We start from the raw sequence: 24,394 nt of genomic DNA, 5'->3' as shown, positions 1-24,394 counted from the left end.
GCTCCAGCAGATATGGACAGATATCCCACAGGACTTTGTGCGACGCCTGGTCCATTCCATGAGACGAAGACGTGTTACTTGCATCGCAACCAGAGGTGGACACACACGCTATTGATTTGTCAATTGACATTTTGGCATGCTCGATATTTTTTTAATGAAATCAGTATGTCAGTATGGCAAATTAAACCATTTGAACACTTACAGGAGTCTTTTATCTGTTGTAAACCGAAATTGTCTCAGATTTGGTTAAAAAAACATAACTTAGCATTAAATCTTATTCAATGTAATAGGATCTTTTGTTGTTCAGTATATAAGTCTGTGTGCTGGCATCATCCAATAGTGCGTTAACAATAATTCTGTTCATACCGGCGCTGTTCTCAATGATTCAAGCGTTGACTTGCTAGATTTAGTGGAAGACATTGTGACTGCAGATCGACCCTGACTTCCAAGTTGCTTTTCAGTTTAGAAACATTGTCACAACTTCTCTTTGTTGAGTGAAATCTACTATGAGTTGCGGTACTGTTATCTATTCCACAGGTGATTCTGCGTCTGCAACTATTACCTCGATGGTTAGTGCCAAAACACCTGAAGCAAAGGTTCAATTGTTTAGCAGTTACCCATCTTGTGGGAACCGTCATTGTCTTGAACTGTTTACAGTTCCAAATATGGTGACCACTTTTACAGAGCACACACTGAACGTTCGTGTCAGTCTGTCGATAACTATAACTATCTTGTTAGCCTCAAGCTGACAATCATTAACTTTGTCAATCGCGTTTCGGATATCTGTCCGAGTGGAACAATTCTCTTCATCAATGAGTCTTTCAAGTAAAGGTTGATTTGACTATAGACTTCTTGCGTTAAAGTTCCGTTATTTGGGCCTCATAGTCAGGAAAGTCAGGAGTTGACTTTTTAGATCCTGTTTGTGACATGACTTGGTGAACGAGAAGTAAACAAGAACCCGTCAACAATTAAGTTCATAACGTGAACAAAAACTATTTATTGCAAACTGTGACTCAAACTCTACTATAACACTAGCTAAATGTCAACAAACGACATAACATGCAAACATTCCACTAACGTGCACACTGCACCCTATACCCAGATAACACTGCTTTAAACTATCCAAAACCACGCTCTGCTTCAATTTGTTACGCAGAGTTTTTCGAACTAACTTTATTTTCACAAAGCTTTCGGTATACATGGTCAATTTGACGAGCCCCATAATTCCCACAGCGTTTGAGGGAGACCTTGTCATGGATTACATCTTTAGTACACACACAGCGTTTGAGGGGGACCTTGTCATGGATTACATCTGTAATACACACACGGCGTTTGAGGGGGACCTTGTCATTGATTACATCTTTAGTACACACACAGCGTTTGAGGGGGACCTTGTCATGGATTACATCTTTAATACACACACAGCGTTTGAGGGGAACCTTGTCATGGATTACATCTTTAATACACACACGGTGTTTGAAGGGGACCTTGTCATGGATTACATCTTTAGTACACACACAGTGTTTGAAGGGGACCTTGTCATGGATTACATCTTAAGTACACACACAGCGTTTGAGGGAGACCTTGTCATTGATTACATCTTTAGTACACACACAGTGTTTGAGGGGGACCTTGTCATGGATTATATCTTTAGTACACACACAGTGTTTGAGGGGACCTTGTAATTGATTACATCTTATGTACATACACAGCGTTTGAGGGGAACCTTGTCATGGATTACATCTTCAATACACACAAAGCGTTTCAGGGGAACCTTGTCATGGATTACATCTTTAATACACACACAGTGTTTGAGGGGACCTTGTCATTGATTACATCTTTAGTACACACACGGCGTTTTAGGGGGACCTTGTCATGGATTAAATCTTTAGTACACCCACAACGTTTGAGTGGGACCTTGTCATTAACTACATCTTTAGTAAACACACAACGTTTGAGGGGGACCTTGTAATTGATTACATCTTTAGTACACACACAGCGTTTGAGGGGGACCTTGTCATGGATTGCATCTTTAGTACACACACGGCGTTTGAGGGGGGCCTTGTGAACGATTACATCTTTAGTACACACACGGCGTTTCAGGGGGACACACACAGCGTATCAGGGGGACCTTGTCATTGATTACATCTTAAGTACACACACAGCGTTTGAGGGGAACCTTGTCATGGATTACATCTTTAATACACACACGGCGTTTGAGGGGGACCTTGTCATGGATTACATCTTTAGTACACACACAGTGTTTGAGGGGACCTTGTCATTGATTACGTCTTATGTACACACACAGCGTTTGAGTGGGACCTTGTCATGGATTACATCTTCAATACACACAAAGCGTTTGAGGGGAACCTTGTCATCGATTACATCTTTAGTACACACACAACGTTTGAGGGGGACCTTGTCATTGACTACATCTTTAGTACACACACAGCGTTTGAGTGAGACCTTGTAATTGATTACATCTTTAGTACACACACAGCGTTTGAGGGGGACCTTGTCATGGATTGCATCTTTAGTACACACACGGCGTTTGAGGGGGGCCTTGTGAACGATTACATCTTTAATACACACAAAGCGTTTGAGGGGGACCTTGTCATGGATTACATCTTTAGTACACACACAGTGTTTGAGGGGACCTTATCATGGATTACATCTTTAGTACACACACAGTGTTTGAGGGAACCTTGTAATTGATTACATCTTATGTACACACACAGCGTTTGAGGGGGACCTTGTCATGGATTACATCTTCAATACACACAAAGCGTTTGAGAGGAACCTTGTCATGGATTACATCTTTAATACACACACAGTGTTTGAGGGGACCTTGTCATGGATTACATCTTTAGTACACACACAGTGTTTGAGGGGACCTTGTAATTGATTACATCTTATGTACACACACAGCGTTTCAGTTGAACCTTGTCATGGATTACATCTTTAGCACACACACAGTGTTTGAGGAGGACCTTGTCATTGATTACATCTGAAGTACACACACAACGTTTGAGGGGGACCTTGTCATTGACTACATCTTTAGTACACACACAGCGTTTGAGGGGGACCTTGTCATGGATTACATCTTTAGTACATACACAGCGTTTAAGGGGGACCTTGTGAACGATTACATCTTTAGTACACACACGGCGTTTGAGGGGGACACACACAGCGTATCAGGGGGACCTTGTAATTGATTACATCTTAAGTACACACACAGTGTTTGAGGGGGACCTTGTCATGGATTACATCTTCAATACACACAGTGTTTGAGGGGACCTTGTAATTGATTAGATCTTTAGTGCACTTACAACGTTTGAAGGGGACCTTGTCATGGATTACATCTTTAGTACACACACAGCGTTTGAGTGGGACCTTGTAATTTTTTACATCTTTAGTACACACACAGCGTTTTAGGGGGACCTTGTCATGGATTACATCTTCAATACACACAAAGCGTTTCAGGGGAACCTTGTCATGGATTACATCTTTAATACACACACAGTGTTTGATGGGACCTTGTCATTGATTACATCTTTAGTACACACACGGTGTTTGAGGGGGACCTTGTCATTGATTACATCTTTAGTACACACACAGCGTTTGAGGGGGACCTTGTCATGGATTACATCTTTAATACACACACAGCGTTTGTTATTGATTACTTCTTTAGTACACACACAGCGTTTGAGTGAGTGAGTGAGTATGGTTTTACGCCGTTTTTAGCAATAATCCAGCAATATCACGGCGGGGGTTACCAGAAATGGGCTTCACACATTGTACCCATGTCGGGAATCGAACCCGGGTCTTCGGCGTGACGAGCGAACGCTTTAACCACTAGGCTACCCGACCGCCCCCACAGCGTTTGAGGTGGACCTTGTCATGGATTACATCTTTAGTACACACACAGCGTTTGAGGGGGACCTTGTCATGGATTACATCTTTAGTACACATACAGTGTTTGAGGGGACAATGTCGTGGATCACATCTTTAGTACACACACAGTGTTTGGGGGACCTTGTTATTGATTACATCTTTAATACACAAACAGTGTTTGAGGGGACAATGTCGTGGATCACATCTTTAGTACACACTAAGCGTATGAGGGGGACCATGTCATGGATTACATCTTTATTACACACACCGCGTTTGAGGGGGACCTTGTCATGGATTACATCTTTACTACACACACAGCGTTTGAGGGGGACCTTGTCATGGATTACATCTTTAGTACATACACGGGGTTTGAGGGGGACCTTGTCATGGATGACATCTTTAGTACACACACAGCGTATCAGGCGGACCTTGTCATGGATTACATCTTTAGTGCACACACAGCGTTTCAGGGGGACCTTGTCATTGATTACGTCTTTAGTACACACACAGCGTTTGAAGCGGACCTTGTCGTGGATGACATCTTTAGTACACACACAGCGTATCAGGCGGACATTGTCGTGGATGACATCTTTAGTACACACACAGTGTTTGAGGGGGACCTTGTCAGAGATCACATCGACTGACTGATTCCTGCGTGTAATCTCCTCTTCGGGCCGCGCCAGGTATCCGTCACTCACATAATGAAGGCGCACCTGCTGGGCCGCTCCTGCTGGGCCGCTCCTGATTGGCCGCTCGTGATGGCCGCTCGTGATGGGCCGCTCCTGTCTATTTATAGCTTTCGTGGTTCAAAGTTCATAAGTATGTCAACCACGTACACGATGCAGTTTTTTTGTAGGCTTGTTAAAATATTGTTATTATATCTATTAATTTGTATCAGTGACTAATATCAGCAACCCTGACGAAATAGGATGAAGGATGGCTTCGATAGGGAATGAAATGCATTCTTGCATTACCTTAATAAATATGCGTATTTAATGCGTAATATACCTGTAATCGACCAGCATTGGTATGACCGCTCTTGAGAAGAATATGATATGAGTGTATTGATGATGGGATCTTGGTGTTGTTTGATGTTTGATGTTTTCCGACTTCAGCTAGCGTAAAGTAAACACATTAAACGTAGATATAACGCCATGGTAACTTTCACCATGAGGCGGTGATCAGTGGAGGCAGTAAGATGCATTCCGCTTTGTTTCGCCGTCTGATGTCTTTCTCCAACATACAGCGAGATGTACGTATGTATCTGCAGGTGTGTTGGGGGCAGTGAAGCGTGTGTATCTACTAGTATTATTCGCCCGTAAAGAGACTAAGGATTAAGGGACAAAGTTTACTGAAACAAGATTTACAAATACATCCTTTATATAATGTAGTCGTGACATAGAAATATTTACAAGTCACAAGGAAATGAAATCAGTTTACTCAGATTCTTAAATTCGTTGGCTACACACACAACAAGATAAAATTCCGTTTTGTTGACGCTGTTTTAAGACAGTAAGTACGAGGACTAAAGACTCGTCCCCCATCGACACTTGTCGCTTTGGACAAACTCCCCTCTTCTCCCGCCCTCAACAACATATACTCAGTTTGGGAGCCAATCTGATGCAAATGTGTTAAACATGCACCACACCATGTCACATCACACCATGTCACACCACACCATGTCACACCAGACCATGTCACACCACACCATGTCACATCACACCATGTCACACCACACCATGTCACACCAGACCATGTCACACCACACCATGTCACACCACACCATGTCACACCAAACCATGTCACACTAGACCATGTCACACCATGCCATGTCACACCAGACCATGTCACACCAGACCATGTCACACCACACCATGTCACACCACACCATGTCACACCACACCATGTTACACCAGGCCATGTGACACCAGACCATGTGACACCAGACCATGTGACACCACACTATGTCACACCAGACCATGTCACATCACACCACACCACACCATGCATGTCCTTGTGCACGTATCTCAGATAGAACATGTCCATGTGGACAGGGTTATACAGGGTTAACCCTGCACATTGTTACATGATAGTGTTTATAACGGTGCTACATTGTTTCTGTTGAGATTCGGTAGACACTCATTGCATTGTGTTTGACAGTGATAAGTCGTCAGGAATGTAGCACTGTTTCGTGTAAGCTGGAAGTTACTATATTTAGATGCTTGTGTTTTGTGTAAACTTCCGGTCCGGTATTCCACGGACGCTGATAGTATGTTATAGAAATGTGGAATGTTCCAGTGTCACTAGGTTGGTGAGGGCACTGTGTAAAAATTAGTTATTTAGGCTGTATATATAGTGTATATACAAGAGCGTGTTTACGCATCTCTCGCGCATCTTATCACGTCAAGACCAACTTTCATGTAAAGATCGCTCATCATCTCTGGTTCCCTGCCTAGTCCATCTCGGAAGCCCGACCGCTGCCGCCGCTGGGTGAATATATACACATGCACAAAAGTTAAGCGCCACCCACCATATTTGTGAGCAGTTACTTTTGGCACTTAATGATGACTATTATAACGAGATGTACGATTGTTATAAGCCCGTATATGTAAACCTCATGTGATGCAAAAGTTGTCCCAAAGCAAGTTGTGTTCCAAAAGAATATGAGCAGAAAGGAATTTTACCGAAGTTGAAGGATTAGAAAACAATGAAAAACCGTCATGATATCAGCAGACCATATCAGGTGTCACATAGACACCCTAGGGAGTGCAGTCTATTGCAAGACAGAAACATCAGTAACGTGTGTATGATCCACGGACATTGACCACAGCTTCAACCCTACGCCTCATACTCATTACAAGTCGTTGAATGCTTCTCTGAGGCAAACGGATCCATTCTTCATGAAGTGCGGCTTCAAGACCAGCGAGATTTTGAACTGGGGGATCGCGATGATTTTCCGGCCAAGAATGTCCCAGAGATGCTCAATCGGATTAAGATCCGGACTACAGGCCGGCCAAGGAAGAGTGGCAATAGCTTCTTGACGCAAATAAGCCCAAACTGCCCGAGATCTGTGTGGTCTAGCATTGTCGTCCATGTAAACAGGTCTTGTCTGAAGAGGATGGTTGTCAAAATGAGGGACTACCACTGGACGAAGAACGGCATCTTGGTAATGTTGGCCATTCAGGTTTCCACGAATTGTCACCAGCGGAAGTTTGCAGCCGAAGGAAACACAACCCCATATCATGACAGACCCCCCCGCCACATGCTAAGGTCTTCTGGATGTTCCTTGGCGCAAAACGAGTGTTACGTTGCCTCCAAACACGACCATCAACAGTTCGTAGCAGCATTCGACACTCGTCAGACCAATGGATCCTTCTCCAGTTGGCCAAGTTCCATCGACTACGGGCACGACACCATATCAGACGATTCCGCATGTGCCTCTCAGTCAGTTGAGGACGTTTTACTGGTCTTCTGGTGTTACCAGCCGCTCTGAGGCGACGCCTTACGGTCAACGTCGAGAGTCTGTGATGGGTAATCCACTGCATTCTTAAATCTGTTGAAGTGGCAAATCGTCTGACTATCCTGAAAGGGACGTCTATCCTCTGTTAGAGGTCTTTCTTGGCCTACCAGACCTGAGCCTGACATTGACATAATTGGTTTGACCATGCTTGACTATCAAACGAATGATAACACTGTGATGACGACCCATTTGTCTTGCGATGGCCCTGCATGACATGCCAGCATTTTTCATGCCTATCACTTGCCATCTTTCAGCGTTCGTTAACTTTCTCCTCACCATGGCTGATTTTCAACCTCTATTGGAAGGGGAATCTCACACAGGAGCAAAATGCAACCACGAAACCACGAAACTTGAATTTCACTATTTATAGGGTAGGGGAACTGCAGCAACACGTAAAGCACGCTTTCCCTGTGGTATCTGGACAAATTTTGGTTCATGAAACTATGGAAGCCTAATTCAGTCATACATCATCATATTTCGTATTTATGATTCCCACACATGAAGTCAAGAGACTATGAAAATGGTGGCGCTTAACTTTTGTGCATGTGTACATGTAAGTTTCACCGCTTTTTGCTGACCGCTGACATCTTATTACGTATTGTCATTGAATATTGTACTACCACTCTATTGTGTGCTGCCATTTTAATTGCTGTGCAGTAAATTGTGTTGATTTGCAAACCTAGTGAATTTTTGTAATAAAATTGTTAATTGTATACCATTTGTTTGTTGATTGTTCATTTCACACTTAGTTCTTTTACGTACATATTTCTGGATTAACATATTGTTTCAATTTGGAATCGAAACATAACGCGACGTAGTTTCGGCGACGTTGTTCAGCACCGAGGTCAGCTTCACTGACTCACAGTCAACATTACCCCGGATGTTGACCCAAACTCGGGGATCAGAGGTCAGCTCCACTGACTCACGGTCAACATTACCCCGGATGTTGACCCAAACTCGGGGATCAGAGGTCAGCTTCACTGACTAACGGTCAACATTACCCCGGATGTTGACCCAAACTCGGGGAATCAGAGGTCAGCTTCACTGACTTACGGTCAACATTACCCCGGATGTTGACCCAAACTCGGGGATCAGAGGTCAGCTTCACTGACTCACGGTCAACATTACCCCGGATGTTGACCCAAACTCGGGGATCAGAGGTCAGCTTCACTGACTAACGGTCAACATTACCCCGGATGTTGACCCAAACTCGGGGAATCAGAGGTCAGCTTCACTGACTTACGGTCAACATTACCCCGGATGTTGACCCAAACTCGGGGATCAGAGGTCAGCTTCACTGACTTACGGTCAACATTACCCCGGATGTTGACCCAAACTCGGGGATCAGAGGTCACCTCCACTGACTCACGGTCAACATTACCCCGGATGTTGACCCAAACTTGGGGATCAGAGGTCAGCTTCACTGACTCACGGTCAACATTACCCCGGATGTTGACCCAAACTCGGGGATCAGAGGTCAGCTTCACTGACTTACGGTCAACATTACCCCGGATGTTGACCCCAACTGGGGGATCCCCCATGTGAGCTGGATCAATGATGAATGACAACAGTAGGGTGGACTTTGTGGAATGAGGGATCAGGACTCGATGCTGTGCCCACTGTGCCCACTGGCATAACATATATAGTTTGCAGTCACAACCGGGCTTATCAACACCCAATGGGTACATCCGGTTATCTACGTCTGAAGTCATGTCGAGGATACAGGTACCAGACGAGCAAGACAAGACTAGAGGGGGTGTCAAAGATGACAGTCTCTGACATCATTGGAGGGCACATCATCAATGGAAGACAAGATTGCCTGGAAGTACTAGAAAGATGGAAAGTGGGAGAATTGAAGTAATGGTATTAAACAGAAGAAGCTTGGATATCTCTGTTGTGCAAATACCTCAATATCTGTGTAATGTTGACAGGCATCAACAACAGAGTTTGTTCAAACATCATCAAACAAGTTGAAACAGTACAGAAACATGGAAAATCCATTCATAAATAAATCTTACAAATCTGACGCAGTATCTCAAATGTCCTGCACTAAAGTCGCTGAATCATGACAACCTAGATGTCAGTTGTCCAAACAAAAATAACGAAATGGGTAATATGTCGGACGTACATTTGTAGTGGCAGTACAGACGAATGAGGTTGTTTAGAATGTCTGGTTAGTGACACTTTTGCTGGCAGTCGATGGAGTTGTCACCATCGGAGCAGAAGTGCACATCACACGAGACGTCCACGTCCGCGTTGTCGCCAAGAAACTCGACTGTCTTGAAGGAAAATCGGAACTCGTGTCTGGTGGAGTCCAATATGGCGGCGTGTGGGTCCTTGACACACCTGAAACACGTGCACGTCACAGCGGCCATTAGGCCGTTAACAACATGAGGAACAGTCGCAATCGCCTTTTACCTGTCAGATAATTGTAGGGCGCATGGGTGGCCCAGTCGTCTAAGGCGCCGCATTTCGCTGTGCAGTGTTGCGTCCCTTGGGCACGCCAGAAACGTATGATCGAATCCCGGTTCGCCCCGATTATGTTTCTAGGTTTGCACAGCACCTTACCCGAAGTGGTAAACGTCTGACACTTGCACCACACTCCTCCCACATTAAGCTGACACGCCGCGATATAACTGTATTACTGTTAAAAGCGGCGTTAGACCCAACTCACTCACTCACACACTCAGGTTATTGTATTTCAGAATCTGAAAGAATATATTTGTTGCAAATTCAAATGAATACACATCTACAAATGTTGTATTCATATAGTCTAGAAGCTCCTTATAGTCATCTTGCTAGAGATTGATTTACATGGAACATACATGGTACATACATGGAACATACATGGAACATACATGGAATATACATGGTACATACATGGAACATACATGGAATATACATGGCACACACATGGAACATACATGGTACATACATGGTACATACATGGCACACACATGGAACATACATGGTACATACATGGTACATACATGGAATTACATCGAACATACACGGTACACGCATAATGCATACATGGTACATACATGGAACATACATGGTACACGCATGATGCATACATGGTACATACATGGAACATACATGGTACACGCATGATGCATACATGGTACATACATGGAACATACATGGTACACGCATGATGCATACATGGTACATACATGGAACATACACGGTACACTCATGATGCATACATGGAACATACATGGAACATAAACGGTACAAACATGGAACATACGTAGTACATACCTGGAACATACATGGTACACGAATGGTACATGCATTGTACATACATAATCCTTACATCGTACATACATGGAACATACATGGTACATACACGGTACACGCATGATACATACATGGTACATACACGGTACACGCATGATGCATACATGGTACATTCATGGAACATAGATGGAACATACATGGAACATACATGGAAAATACACGGTACACGCATGGTAGATATATGGAACATACATGGTACATACATGGAACATAAATGGTACATACATGGAACATACATGGTACATACATAGTATACGCATGGTAGATGCATGGTACATACACGATCCATACATGGTACATACATGATACATGCACGGTACATTCATAATGCATACATGATGCATACGTGGAACATACATGGTACATACATGATACGTGCACGGTACATGCATAATACATACATGATACATACATGGAACATACACGGTACATAGATGGAACATACATGGTACATACATGATACATGCATGGTACATACATGGTACATACACGGTACATGCATGATACGTGGACGGTACATCCATAATACATACATGATACATACATGGAACATACACGGTACATAGATGGAACATACATGGTACATACATGATACATGCATGGTACATACATGGTACATACACGGTACATACATGGAACATACACGGTACATAGATGGAACATACATGGTACATACATGATACATGCATGGTACATACATGGTACATACACGGTACATGCATGATACGTGGACGGTACATCCATAATACATACATGATACATACATGGAACTTAAACGGTACATAGATGGAACATACATGGTACATACATGGAAGATAAATGTAAGATACAGCTACATACACGGTACATACACGGAACATACATGGAACATACATGGAACATACATGGTACATACATGGTACATACATGGCACATACATGGCACACACACGGTAATGCACGGTACATACACGGTACATACACGGTATATACGCGATACATACACACACGGTACATACATGGTTTATACCTAGTACTTACGTGGTAACATACACGGTACATACACGGTACATACACGGTACATACACGATACATATATACACGGTACATACCTGTCCTCCATGAGAGGATATTTAACAGTGCTGTTATCAGCTGCTATGGCGTAGCAGTCTTTCACGACCATGACATTCGCTTCATGAGCAGGGGACGTAACTTTCACAAATATCTCGGCCCCAAGTTTCGTGCTGAGTGGCTTCCCTTTGATCTCATTTTGAAAGTTACTGTCGTTGTAAAATGCGATTTTGGCTTCGTGGCCGTGCACGTCATTGTTTCCATGGGAGTGGATGTTGATGGCAACGTGTGGATTGTATTCGAGATGGTCTACTTCATCCCTTTTCATGTTACACTCCAAGTCGTACTGCCAAATGATGCTGTCGATCACGTTACTGGTTGACGTCATTTCCGGATAAAAAAGGAAGTTTTTGTAGATGATGTTGTTCGCCGTTTCCTGAAACCAAGTTTACAGTATTATATATTTTCGCATCGTAGAAAGGTCTTCTGTTCTATTCGCTGCAAGTGTAGAACATATTGTATAGCACAGCTTGTTCATCAAATTTGGACTCAACACGTTCTGTAAGAATGATGTAAGGATGAGGTATCAGCGACCCCGACGAGGATGTAACTACATGGTGCAGTCCTCAGAAATACAGAAGAAACCCAGGTCTTAGACATGGACTACTTTGGTTGAACCCACGAGAACTGGCCTCCCTCTGACACCTCCCTCTTTAGACGTGATGCAGTCCAGCCTACCTTCACGTCCGTGTTGCAGTCAAGCCTGATATCTCCGCTTACCTTCACGTCCGTGTTGCAGTCAAGCCTGATATCTCCGCTTACCTTCACGTCCGTGTTGCAGTCAAGCCTGATATCTCCGCCTACCTTCACGTCCGTATTGCAGTCAAGCTTGATATCTCCGCCTACCTTCACACCCGTGTTGCAGTCAAGCCTGATATCCCCGCCTACCTTCACGTCCGTGTTGCAGTCAAGCCTGATATCTCCGCCTACCTTCACGTCCGTATTGCAGTCAAGCTTGATATCTCCGCCTACCTTCACACCCGTGTTGCAGTCAAGCCTGATATCCCCGCCTACCTTCAGACCCGTGTTGCAGTCAAGCCTGATATCTCCGCCTACCTTCACACCCGTGTTGCTGTCCAGCCTGATATGTCGGCCTACCGTCACGTCCGTGTTGCAGTCAAGCCTGATATCCCCGTCTTCCTTCACGTCCGTGTTGCAGTCAAGCCTGACGGCTCCGCCTATCTTTACGTCCGTGTTGCAGTCAAGGTTGGCGGTCCCACCTACCTTCACGTCCATGTTGCAGTCAAGGTTGGCGGTCACACTTACCTTCACGTCCGTGTTGCAGTCAAGGCTGATATCCCCACTTACCTTCACACCCGTGTTGCAGTCAAGCCTGACGGCCCCGCCTACCTTCACGTCCGTGTTGCTGTCAAGTTTGGCGGTCACACTTACCTTCACGTCCGTGTTGCAGTCAAGGCTGATATCCCCACTTACCTTCACGTCCGTGTTGCAGTCAAGGTTGATATCCCCGCCTACCTTCACACCCGTGTTGCAGTCAAGGCTGATATCCCCGCCTACCTTCACGTCCGTGTTGCAGTCAAGCCTGACGGCCCGCCTACCTTCACGTCCGTGTTGCTGTCAAGTTTGGCGGTCACACTTACCTTCACGTCCGTGTTGCAGTCAAGGCTGATATCCCCACTTACCTTCACGTCCGTGTTGCAGTCAAGGCTGATATCCCCGCCTACCTTCACGTCCGTGTTGCAGTCAAGCCTGACGGCCCCGCCTACCTTCACGTCCGTGTTGCTGTCAAGTTTGGCGGTCACACTTACCTTCACGTCCGTGTTGCAGTCAAGGCTGATATCCCCACTTACCTTCACGTCCGTGTTGCAGTCAAGGCTGATATCTCCGCCTACCTTCACGTCCGTGTTGCAGTCAAGCCTGACGGCCCCGCCTACCTTCACGTCCGTGTTGCAGTCAAGGCTGATATCCCCGCCTACCTTCACGTCCGTGTTGCAGTCAAGGCTGATATCCCCGCCTACCTTCACACCCGTGTTGCAGTCAAGCCTGACGGCCCCGCCTACCTTCACGTCCGTGTTGCAGTCAAGGCTGATATCCCCGCCTACCTTCACGTCCGTGTTGCAGTCAAGGCTGATATCCCCACTTACCTTCACGTCCGTGTTGCAGTCAAGGCTGATATCCCCGCCTACCTTCACACCCGTGTTGCAGTCAAGGCTGATATCCCCACTTACCTTCACGTCCGCGTTGCAGTCAAGGCTGATATCCTCGCCTACCTTCACGTCCGCGTTGCAGTCAAGGCTGATATCCCCACTTACCTTCACGCCCGTGTTGCAGTCAAGGCTGATATCCCCACTTACCTTCACGTCCGTGTTGCAGTCAAGGCTGATATCCCCGCCTACCTTCACGTCCATGTTGCAGTCAAGGCTGATATCCCCACTTACCTTCACGTCCGCGTTGCAGTCAAGGCTGATATCCCCGCCTACCTTCACGTCCGCGTTGCAGTCAAGGCTGATATCCCCACTTACCTTCACACCCGTGTTGCAGTCAAGGCTGATATCCCCACTTACCTTCACGTCCGCGTTGCAGTCAAGGCTGATATCCCCGCCTACCTTCACGTCCGTGTTGCAGTCAAGGCTGATATCCCCGCCTACCTTCACACCCGTGTTGCAGTCAAGCCTGACGGCCCCGCCTACCTTCACGTCCGTGTTGCAGTCAAGGCTGATATCCCCGCCTACCTTCACGTCCGTGTTGCAGTCAAGGCTGATATCCCCACTTACCTTCACGTCCGCGTTGCAGTCAAGGCTGATATCCTCGCCTACCTTCACGTCCGCGTTGCAGTCAAGGCTGATATCCCCACTTACCTTCACGCCCGTGTTGCAGTCAAGGCTGATATCCCCACTTACCTTCACACCCGTGTTGCAGTCAAGGCTGATATCCCCACTTACCTTCACGTCCGTGTTGCAGTCAAGGCTGATATCTCCGCCTACCTTCACGTCCGTGTTGCAGTCAAGCCTGACGGCCCCGCCTACCTTCACGTCCGTGTTGCAGTCAAGGCTGATATCCCCGCCTACCTTCACGTCCGTGTTGCAGTCAAGGCTGATATCCCCGCCTACCTTCACACCCGTGTTGCAGTCAAGCCTGACGGCCCCGCCTACCTTCACGTCCGTGTTGCAGTCAAGGCTGATATCCCCGCCTACCTTCACGTCCGTGTTGCAGTCAAGGCTGATATCCCCACTTACCTTCACGTCCGTGTTGCAGTCAAGGCTGATATCCCCGCCTACCTTCACACCCGTGTTGCAGTCAAGGCTGATATCCCCACTTACCTTCACGTCCGCGTTGCAGTCAAGGCTGATATCCTCGCCTACCTTCACGTCCGCGTTGCAGTCAAGGCTGATATCCCCACTTACCTTCACGCCCGTGTTGCAGTCAAGGCTGATATCCCCACTTACCTTCACGTCCGTGTTGCAGTCAAGGCTGATATCCCCGCCTACCTTCACGTCCATGTTGCAGTCAAGGCTGATATCCCCACTTACCTTCACGTCCGCGTTGCAGTCAAGGCTGATATCCCCGCCTACCTTCACGTCCGTGTTGCAGTCAAGGCTGATATCCCCACTTACCTTCACACCCGTGTTGCAGTCAAGGCTGATATCCCCACTTACCTTCACGTCCGCGTTGCAGTCAAGGCTGATATCCCCGCCTACCTTCACGTCCGTGTTGCAGTCAAGGCTGATATCCCCGCCTACCTTCACACCCGTGTTGCAGTCAAGCCTGACGGCCCCGCCTACCTTCACGTCCGTGTTGCAGTCAAGGCTGATATCCCCGCCTACCTTCACGTCCGTGTTGCAGTCAAGGCTGATATCCCCACTTACCTTCACGTCCGTGTTGCAGTCAAGGCTGATATCCCCGCCTACCTTCACACCCGTGTTGCAGTCAAGGCTGATATCCCCACTTACCTTCACGTCCGCGTTGCAGTCAAGGCTGATATCCTCGCCTACCTTCACGTCCGCGTTGCAGTCAAGGCTGATATCCCCACTTACCTTCACGCCCGTGTTGCAGTCAAGGCTGATATCCCCACTTACCTTCACGTCCGTGTTGCAGTCAAGGCTGATATCCCCGCCTACCTTCACGTCCATGTTGCAGTCAAGGCTGATATCCCCACTTACCTTCACGTCCGCGTTGCAGTCAAGGCTGATATCCCCGCCTACCTTCACGTCCGCGTTGCAGTCAAGGCTGATATCCCCACTTACCTTCACACCCGTGTTGCAGTCAAGGCTGATATCCCCACTTACCTTCACGTCCGTGTTGCAGTCAAGGCTGATATCCCCGCCTACCTTCACGTCCGTGTTGCAGTCAAGGCTGATGTCCCCGCCTACCTTCACGTCCATGTTGCAGTCAAGGTTGGCGGTCACACTTACCTTCACGTCCGTGTTGCAGTCAAGGCTGATATCCCCACTTACCTTCACACCCGTGTTGCAGTCAAGCCTGACGGCCCCGCCTACCTTCACGTCCGTGATGCAGTCAAGGCTGATATCCCCACTTACCTTCACGTCCGTGTTGCAGTCAAGGCTGATATCCCCGCCTACCTTCACACCCGTGTTGCAGTCAAGGCTGATATCCCCGCCTACCTTCACGTCCGTGTTGCAGTCAAGCCTGACGGCCCCGCCTACCTTCACGTCCGTGTTGCTGTCAAGTTTGGCGGTCACACTTACCTTCACGTCCGTGTTGCAGTCAAGGCTGATATCCCCACTTACCTTCACGTCCGTGTTGCAGTCAAGGCTGATATCCCCGCCTACCTTCACACCCGTGTTGCAGTCAAGGCTGATATCCCCGCCTACCTTCACGTCCGTGTTGCAGTCAAGCCTGACGGCCCCGCCTACCTTCACGTCCGTGTTGCTGTCAAGTTTGGCGGTCACACTTACCTTCAGGTCCGTGTTGCAGTCAAGGCTGATATCCCCACTTACCTTCACGTCCGTGTTGCAGTCAAGGCTGATATCCCCGCCTACCTTCACGTCCGTGTTGCAGTCAAGGCTGATATCCCCACTTACCTTCACGTCCGTGTTGCAGTCAAGGCTGATATCCCCGCCTACCTTCACGTCCGTGTTGCAGTCAAGGCTGATATCCCCGCCTACCTTCGCGTACGTGTTGCAGTCAAGGTTGGCGGTCACACTTACCTTCACGTCCGTGTTGCAGTCAAGGCTGATATCCCCGCCTACCTTCGTGTACGTGTTGCAGTCAATGTTGGCGGTCACACTTACCTTCACGTCCATGTTGCAGTCAAGGCTGATATCCCCGCCTACCTTCGCGTACGTGTTGCAGTCAAGGTTGGCGGCCACACTTACCTTCACGTCCGTGATGCAGTCAAGGCTGATATCCCCGCCTACCTTCACGTCCGTGTTGCAGTCAAGGTTGGCGGTCACACTTATCTTCACGTCCGTGTTGCAGTCAAGGCTGATATCCCCGCCTACCTTCGCGTACGTGTTGCAGTCAAGGTTGGCGGCCACACTTACCTTCACGTCCGTGTTGCAGTCAAGGCTGATATCCCCGCCTACCTTCGCGTACGTGTTGCAGTGAAGTCTGACGGTCCCGCCTACCTTCACGTCCGTGTTGCAGTCCTTGTAGGTGTAATTGAATGTGAGGAGGGAGTGTTCAGAGTTGTAATCTCCGCGGCACATGTTGTTGGACATGAAGACCATGTTTGGGTCGATGTCGGGCACCAGAGCCTTCATCTTGTCCAGGTCAACGTCAATCATCCAGCCGCCCGGTCTACAGGTGAAGGTCACGGCTTGATTCAGGAGCTCTACAAGGCAACCGGAAGTTATGTACACATCAATATTGCAGATGATTGACAACCTTCCCACGCCACAGACGTCTTAGTTATTCAGTTGGTCGTATAGGAGAACGCCTTGGGTATTCGGACGGAGACAGGGCGGTCGGGTAGCCTTGTGGTCAAAGCGTTCGCTCTTCACGCCGAGGATTCGATTCCCGACATGGGTACAATGTGTGAAGCCCATTTCTGGTGTCCCCGATCGTGATATTGCTGGAATATTGCTAAAAGCGGCGAAAAGCCATACTTACTCACTCACTGAGGGAGACACGGGGGAAGGTTTGGGGTATTTAGAGGAGACATGTTAGAACGCCTTCAGAAAGGGTTATGGGCGAACGCTTTATGTATTCTGATTGGCGATGTTTGAGAACGTGTTAAATATTGAGAGGGGAAATTGTCACGAACAATTGTTTTTGTGATAGTTGCATTTATAACAGCGTTCAGTTAGTGATGCGGGGCAACACTCGATCAATACATTGTGATCTTACCACCAGCACTTAAACTGTTTGTTGGTGATGTTTTCAATGCCGTCACAGTTGTAGTTGCTGTCGTTGTTGAAGGAGTTGGTGGTGTAGGGATCGGAGTAGATAGTGTGGATGCCATTGGCTGCGGTGTTAAAAAGACGGTTGTGGTCTCTGTGGCTGGGATCAGATATGTGAGAATTCCTTAAGTATTCAGTTGGTCATGTTGGAGAACGAGTTAAGTATTGAGAAGGGGATATTGGAGAACGTCTTAAGTATTGAGAACGGTACATGGAGAACGTTTTAAGTAACGAAAGGGATATTGGAGAACGTCTTAAGTATTGAGAAGGGGATATTGGAGAACGTCTTAAGTATTGAGATGGGGATATTGGAGAACGTCTTAAGTATTGAGAAGGGGATATTGGAGAATGTCTTAAGTATTCAGAAGGGGATATGGAGGACGTCTAAAGTATTCAGGAAGGACATTGGAAATAATTATAAATACTTACTTTTCAATGCAAATTGTGTGAATGGCGGTGCCACCGGTAGGGCAGAGCATGTTTACTCTTTGAGAGCATTCATATAACTTTCACTGCTAGTTTGTGCTCTACTCGCAAAAGAAACGCAAGTCGAGTATGCAGTATACATGTTATTTATTTTCAACAGTAAAGACAGAAAATACTAATAGGGCAAGATTGACAAAATTTTGACTGAAGACAGTTTAATGGATCAAAAGGAAGATGACATAATTATTTTTTTCTTCAAATGTTAAGGGCTTACACAGTTTCGGTCAATACCCAAAATGTCAGTCAATACCTGGTGTGACCACCATAAGCATTGATCACTGCCACACATCTCCTGTACATTGAGTGGATCAGACGATTTGTGAAGGCCCTGGGGATCCTTCTGCACACATCCAGAGCAGCTGTGCGTAGTTCATCGGCAGTTGTAGGGACTGGGCGCACATTGTGCAGACGCCTTTGAACCTCATCCCACAAGTGTTCGATGGGGTTCAGATCAGGGCTGAGGGCTGGCCACGGTAGAACACGGATGTTGTATTGTTACAGTAAGGCCATGGTAGCTCTGGCAACATGGGGACGAGCGTTGTCCTGCTGGAAAATGTGTTGTTGATGTTGTGCAAAAAATGAAACAACGTGGGGTCTGATCACTTGGTCGATATACCGCTGAGCAGTGACGCCGTGTCCTCGACCTTGACCAACATTCAGAAAGCACATGGGTCCAAGTCTCGTATTAAGTCCAATCCCTGCCCATACCATGACGCTAGGTCCACCACATGGATCCCTTTCCACAGAGTTTCTGTCTGCGAAACGATCACCTCGACGCCGCCAAATTCTGACTCTTCCCTCTGCATGGGAGACACAAAAGCGACTTTCATTAGAGAAGATGACACGCCTCCACTCACGATGACGCCAATTGCGATGACACTGTGCCCACTGACACTGAAGCCGTGCTTGTCGATGCCGTGGTTGGAGAACAGGACGACGTGCTGTTCGATTTCGCGAGAAATGGGTGCATGATACCCACATATTCATTGAAATGGTGCGTTTTGGCGATTCGTTTTTTATATTGCGTTTTTACTCGGGGCTTCCAAAATGCAACCAAAAATATTGATAACACCATCAGGCTTCACTACAGGCTAAACCTCGTATCAATTTATGGTTCCGTGTTTGTTACCTATTTGCTTAAAACCAATAGCGTTTCCTTTGCGTGTGAGTATATTATTAAATGGTTACTCTCTTGAATTGACAGGTTATATTAACGTATTCAGATGGGGAGCGTGGGAGAACGTCTGACGTATTCTGAAAGGTGATATGGGGGAACGCCTTAAGTATTCAGAAGGGTAATTGTTACAGATATATTTGACATTGTTAAATTTACAACAGCTTTCATATGGGGAGATGCGTGACAACACTCGATCCATAAATTGTGATCTCACCAGATGTTTTTAATGCCGCCACAGTTGTAGTTGCTGTCGTTGTTGAAGGAGTTGGTGGTGTAGGGAACGGAGTAGATAGTGTGGATGCCATTGGCTGCGGTGTAATTAATGCGGATGTGGTCTCTGTGGCTGGGATCAGATATGTGAGAACATGTTAAGAATTCAGAGGGGGACAAGGTTCAACGTCTCAAGTATTCAGAAGATATGGGAAAACGCCTTAAATTTTCAGCAGATATTGGTGAACGTCTTAAGTAATCAGAGGTGGATATTGTAAAACGTCTTAGGTATTCAGAGGGTGGTGTGGTAGAGCGCCTTAAATATTCAGAGGGGGTCATGGGAGAACGTCTCAAGTACTTAGAAGGATGATTTGAAAATAAACGCCTTAAAGTATTCAGAGAAGGATATGGGAGAACGCCTTAAATTTTCTGCAGATATTGGTGAACATCTTAAGTATTGAGAGGGGGATATGGTAGAGCACCTTAAGTATTCAGAAGGGGAATTGTTACAAACATATTTCTCAAAGATGAATTTACAACAGCTTACATATGGGGATGCGGGGCAACACTCGATCAATACATTGTGATCTTACCACCTGCGCTTAAACGGTTTGTTGGTGATGTTTTCAATGCCGTCACAGTTGAAGTTGCTGTCGTTGTTGAAGGAGTTGGTGGTGTAGGGACCGGAGTAGATAGTGTGGATGCCATTGGCTGCGGTGTAATTAAGGCGGTTGTGGTCTCTGTGGCTGGGATCAGATATGTGAGAATATATATATTGCAGATCTTACCCTTACACCGCCGTGATATTGTCGAAATGCTGCTAAAAGCGGCGTAAAACTCACTATTACCCTTATCACTCACTATAACCCTTATCCAGGGACCAACATATCAACAATCTTGTTGCAAATATTAAGTGTTAATAGTCTCACCAGTGGTGGTCGGGTGGATAGGTGTATCCCAGATGTACCCGGCGTTGTACCCGTACGACTCCCCGAAGGGAGTTCCGTACCCGTACACGTGCAATGAGAAGGAGCAGTTGTCTCCACTGCTGCGGGCGAGGATCGTCCCCGGGGAAACGGACACCGACCCCACCGTGAAACCCGAGGTACCCAGGTCTGTCCAGCTGAGAGTGTAAGGCTTACTTCCCTCCACGACGATGTCGTTCTTACACACTTGTCGAGTAACCACGTTCACAAAGCTGTTGTAGTTGGCGCCATTCCTGTCGACTGTCGTAGCGATGAAGTTGTTCTTGAAGGCATCAGTTCCGGGGATCGCCATCTCAAAGGATTTAAAGTAGTGCTCCATGAACTGCATCACTTGGATTGGGTTGCTGCTGTTGATGATGACGTTGTCGTCTTTGCCAAATTTCATGTCCACATATTCTCCAGCGTCTAAGTCCACGCTGGACTGCCTCGCTTGTCCGGGGACAGTAAACATGACCCTAGTTCCATCAGAGTCGGCCGTCACACGGAGCTCGTGCCCCACGGCCTTGCCCTTGAGACTGGGAACGACGAAGTGTTGACTCCACAACTTGGTGGGGGGCACTTGAGCCATAGCATGGCCGCCGTCATAGAGGAGTTTCAACATTGTGGCCCCCGAGTACAGGGCTACAGGGGCAGAGCTTGTGACCCGGGTTCCACCTAGGTCGCACGTGCGGGAGTTGTCCCCGTCCAAGCCAGCTTCTGACAGAGACAGAACGTCCAGCGACTCGAGGTCTGTTGATATCGTGTCCCCCGATGTGAACGTTGTGCCGTTCAGGCTGTAGTTGCATGTGCTGTTTAGGGCGACAGTGACACGCGTTTCGTCCTGTAAGGCAACAATCCCCAGAACAGCGTTATTCCTGACCGAAGGAACAGTGTAGTCTGTGAACTCTGACGTGATGGGAAGACTCGTGTAGGCATCGCAGGACCCGTAACTGTGGCCGTAAGTGTACGCGTAGGCTGATATAGGCGTCGTGCAGTTGACGAGGATACCTTTGTTGATGACAGCGGCTCCGTGTGGCACCCCTGTCATTCCCGATACGTCAAATGGAACGACATCATTCCCAGGGAGTTGTACTGTAGATGTCTTTCTCCTCCCATCGTCGTAGCTGATTGCACAGGACCCCGGGTCGCGTGACGCTAGGAATAGGTGGTTTTTCAATCCATAAATGGGATTTTCCACAGATTCAGGGAAAAAGGCCACGAGGAAGACATTGTCCGCTCTCGTCCCGGCATCTGCAGCATGAAATGTGAAGGATGACCTTGTGGATGACAGTGAGGATGAGAAAGATAGTTATGTTAAACACTAGGTATAGAACTGCCACTACCACTGTCACACCAAGCCGACACGCCGCGATATAACTGAATTATTGTTTAAAGTGGTGTTAAACCCACTCAACCAATACTTAATTGTGAGTGAAGCCGATAGAGCCCAACACACATACGAACACGTGATCATAAAAAAAACACATGCATAATAATCACATGACCCACACCGATTTTGACGTGATGCGGCCGAAGCGGTTCCTGACGTAGTGTTGAACTTGTCACAACACTGACGACGGTGCTTCTTAACTAATCAAAAGATTAACCTGTCGCCATCTGGCAATCAGACATCGTGCTTGTCAGTTACGCAGATCTCGAATAATTAAACAAAGACGTTTAGCTTTTAACACTAGCTAGTCTGTATCAGTACTGCTACACTGTTGGTACTATCACGAGACTTATACACCGCAGCAGCAGCAACAGCAGCAACAGCAACAACAAGCACTCCTACTACAAGGGTTGTTGTAGCTAAATTGAGTCGGGTTTACGTCAAAACGCGCTGTTTTTCACATTGAGAGACAGTCCACATCTACAACGCTCCTGGGACGGTGTACAGACAGCCTCTCTCTACAACGCTCCTGGGACGGTGTACAGACAACCCCTCTCTACAACGCTCCCTGGACGGTGTACAGACAGCCCCTCTCTACAACGCTCCTGGCACGATGTACAGACAGCCCCTCTCTACAACGCTCCTGGAACGGTGTACAGACAGCCCCTCTCTACAATACTCCTGTCACAATGTACAGACAACCCCTCTCTACAACGCTCCTGGGACGGTGTACAGACAGCCCCTCTCTACAACGCTCCTTGGACGGTGTACAGACAACCCCTCTCTACAACGCTCCTGGGACGGTGTACAGACAGCCCCTCTCTACAACACTCCTTGGACGATGTACAGACAACCCCTCTCTACAACGATCCTGGGACGATGTACAGACAGCCCCTCTCTACAACACTCCTGGGACGGTGTACAGACAGCCCCTCTCTACAACGCTCCTGGGACGATGTACAGACAGCCCCTCTTTACAACGATCCTGGGACGGTGTACAGACAGCCCCTCTCTACAACGCTCCTGGGACGGTGTACAGACAGCCCCTCTCTACAACACTCCTGGCACGATGTACAGACAACCCCTCTCTACAACGATCCTGGGACGGTGTACAGACAGCCCCTCTCTACAACGCTCCTTGGACGGTGTACAGACAGCCCCTCTCTACAACACTCCTGGCACGATGTACAGACAGCCCCTCTCTACAACGATCCTGGGACGGTGTACAGACAGCCCCTCTCTACAACGATCCTTGGACGGTGTACAGACAGCCCCTCTCTACAACACTCCTGGCACGATGTACAGACAGCCCCTCTCTACAACGATCCTGGGACGATGTACAGACAGCCCCTCTCTACAACACTCCTGGCACGATGTACAGACAGCCTCTCTCTACAACACTCCTGGCACGATGTACAGACAGCCCCTCTCTACAACACTCCTGGCACGATGTACAGACAGCCCCTCTCTACAACACTCCTGGGACGATGTACAGACAGCCCCTCTCTACAACGATCCTGGGACGATGTACAGACAGCCCCTCTCTACAACGATCCTGGGACGGTATACAGACAGCCCCTCTCTACAACACTCCTGGGACGGTGTACAGACAGCCCCTCTCTACAACGATCCTGGGACGGTGTACAGACAGCCCCTCTCTACAACACTCCTGGAACGATGTACAGACAGCCCCTCTCTACAACACTCCTGGGACGGTGTACAGACAGCCCCTCTCTACAACGCTCCCGGCACGATGTACAGACAGCCCCTCTCTACAACGCTCCCGGCACGATGTACGGACAGCCCCTCTCGTCAACTCACCCTGGGTGACGACGGAACACACTCCACTTAGCAGCAGAAGGGGTAGAAACGTTGAAGCGCCGGGCATGCTGGTGTTGCTGTGGTTTCTGTGGTTGCTGTGGTTGCTGTAGTTGCTGTTCCCGTGCAGCAGCTCGGTAGGTCCTGGCGCTTGATGTTGTGACAGGTGACGACAGCCTTATCTATAGGTTGGGCTAAC

At 47.5% G+C, this 24,394-nt stretch overlaps 2 protein-coding genes across 3 annotated transcripts in view; one reads left to right on the top strand and one right to left on the bottom strand.

Moving 5' to 3' along the window:
- Nucleotides 1–24,394, top strand: part of LOC139458558 (orexin receptor type 2-like) — a 52,188-nt gene that overhangs the window by 14,654 nt on the left and 13,140 nt on the right. The window lies entirely within an intron of this gene.
- Nucleotides 9,538–24,346, bottom strand: LOC139458540 (uncharacterized). 2 transcript variants are annotated; one of them, XM_071239972.1, is made up of 8 exons: nt 24,199–24,346; nt 20,952–22,238; nt 20,616–20,768; nt 20,027–20,155; nt 18,097–18,249; nt 17,376–17,581; nt 11,808–12,202; nt 9,538–9,760 (listed from the first exon to the last, which is right to left on the bottom strand). In XM_071239972.1, exons 1-8 carry the CDS (start codon nt 24,263–24,265, stop codon nt 9,589–9,591), a joined length of 2,562 nt encoding a protein of 853 aa, XP_071096073.1. In that variant the 5' UTR covers nt 24,266–24,346; the 3' UTR covers nt 9,538–9,588. The 2 variants fall into 2 exon arrangements, with proteins under 2 accessions (XP_071096073.1, XP_071096081.1); XM_071239980.1 differs by having other exon boundaries at nt 20,619–20,768.

The sequence above is a fragment of the Haliotis cracherodii genome, unplaced genomic scaffold, assembly GCF_022045235.1.
Source record: "Haliotis cracherodii isolate W230 unplaced genomic scaffold, xgHalCrac1.p SCAF_1, whole genome shotgun sequence".
Classification (NCBI taxonomy): Eukaryota; Metazoa; Mollusca; class Gastropoda; order Lepetellida; family Haliotidae; genus Haliotis; species Haliotis cracherodii.
The sequence above is the reverse complement of the archived record's forward strand: the minus strand, read 5'-3'. Positions and strand labels throughout refer to the sequence as shown.

Excerpts from the sequence above, each read along its gene's own strand:
- LOC139458540 (XM_071239972.1), bottom strand. The coding sequence starts at position 24,265 with ATGCCCGGCGCTTCAACGTTTCTACCCCTTCTGCTGCTAAGTGGAGTG. Across the intron at positions 20,156-20,615 it reads AAACCGTTTAAGCGCAGGTG|CCACAGAGACCACATCCGCA; the intron begins GTAAGATCACAA and ends ATCTGATCCCAG. Across the intron at positions 12,203-17,375 it reads ACTGCAACACGGACGTGAAG|GAAACGGCGAACAACATCAT; the intron begins GTAGGCGGGACC and ends ACTTGGTTTCAG.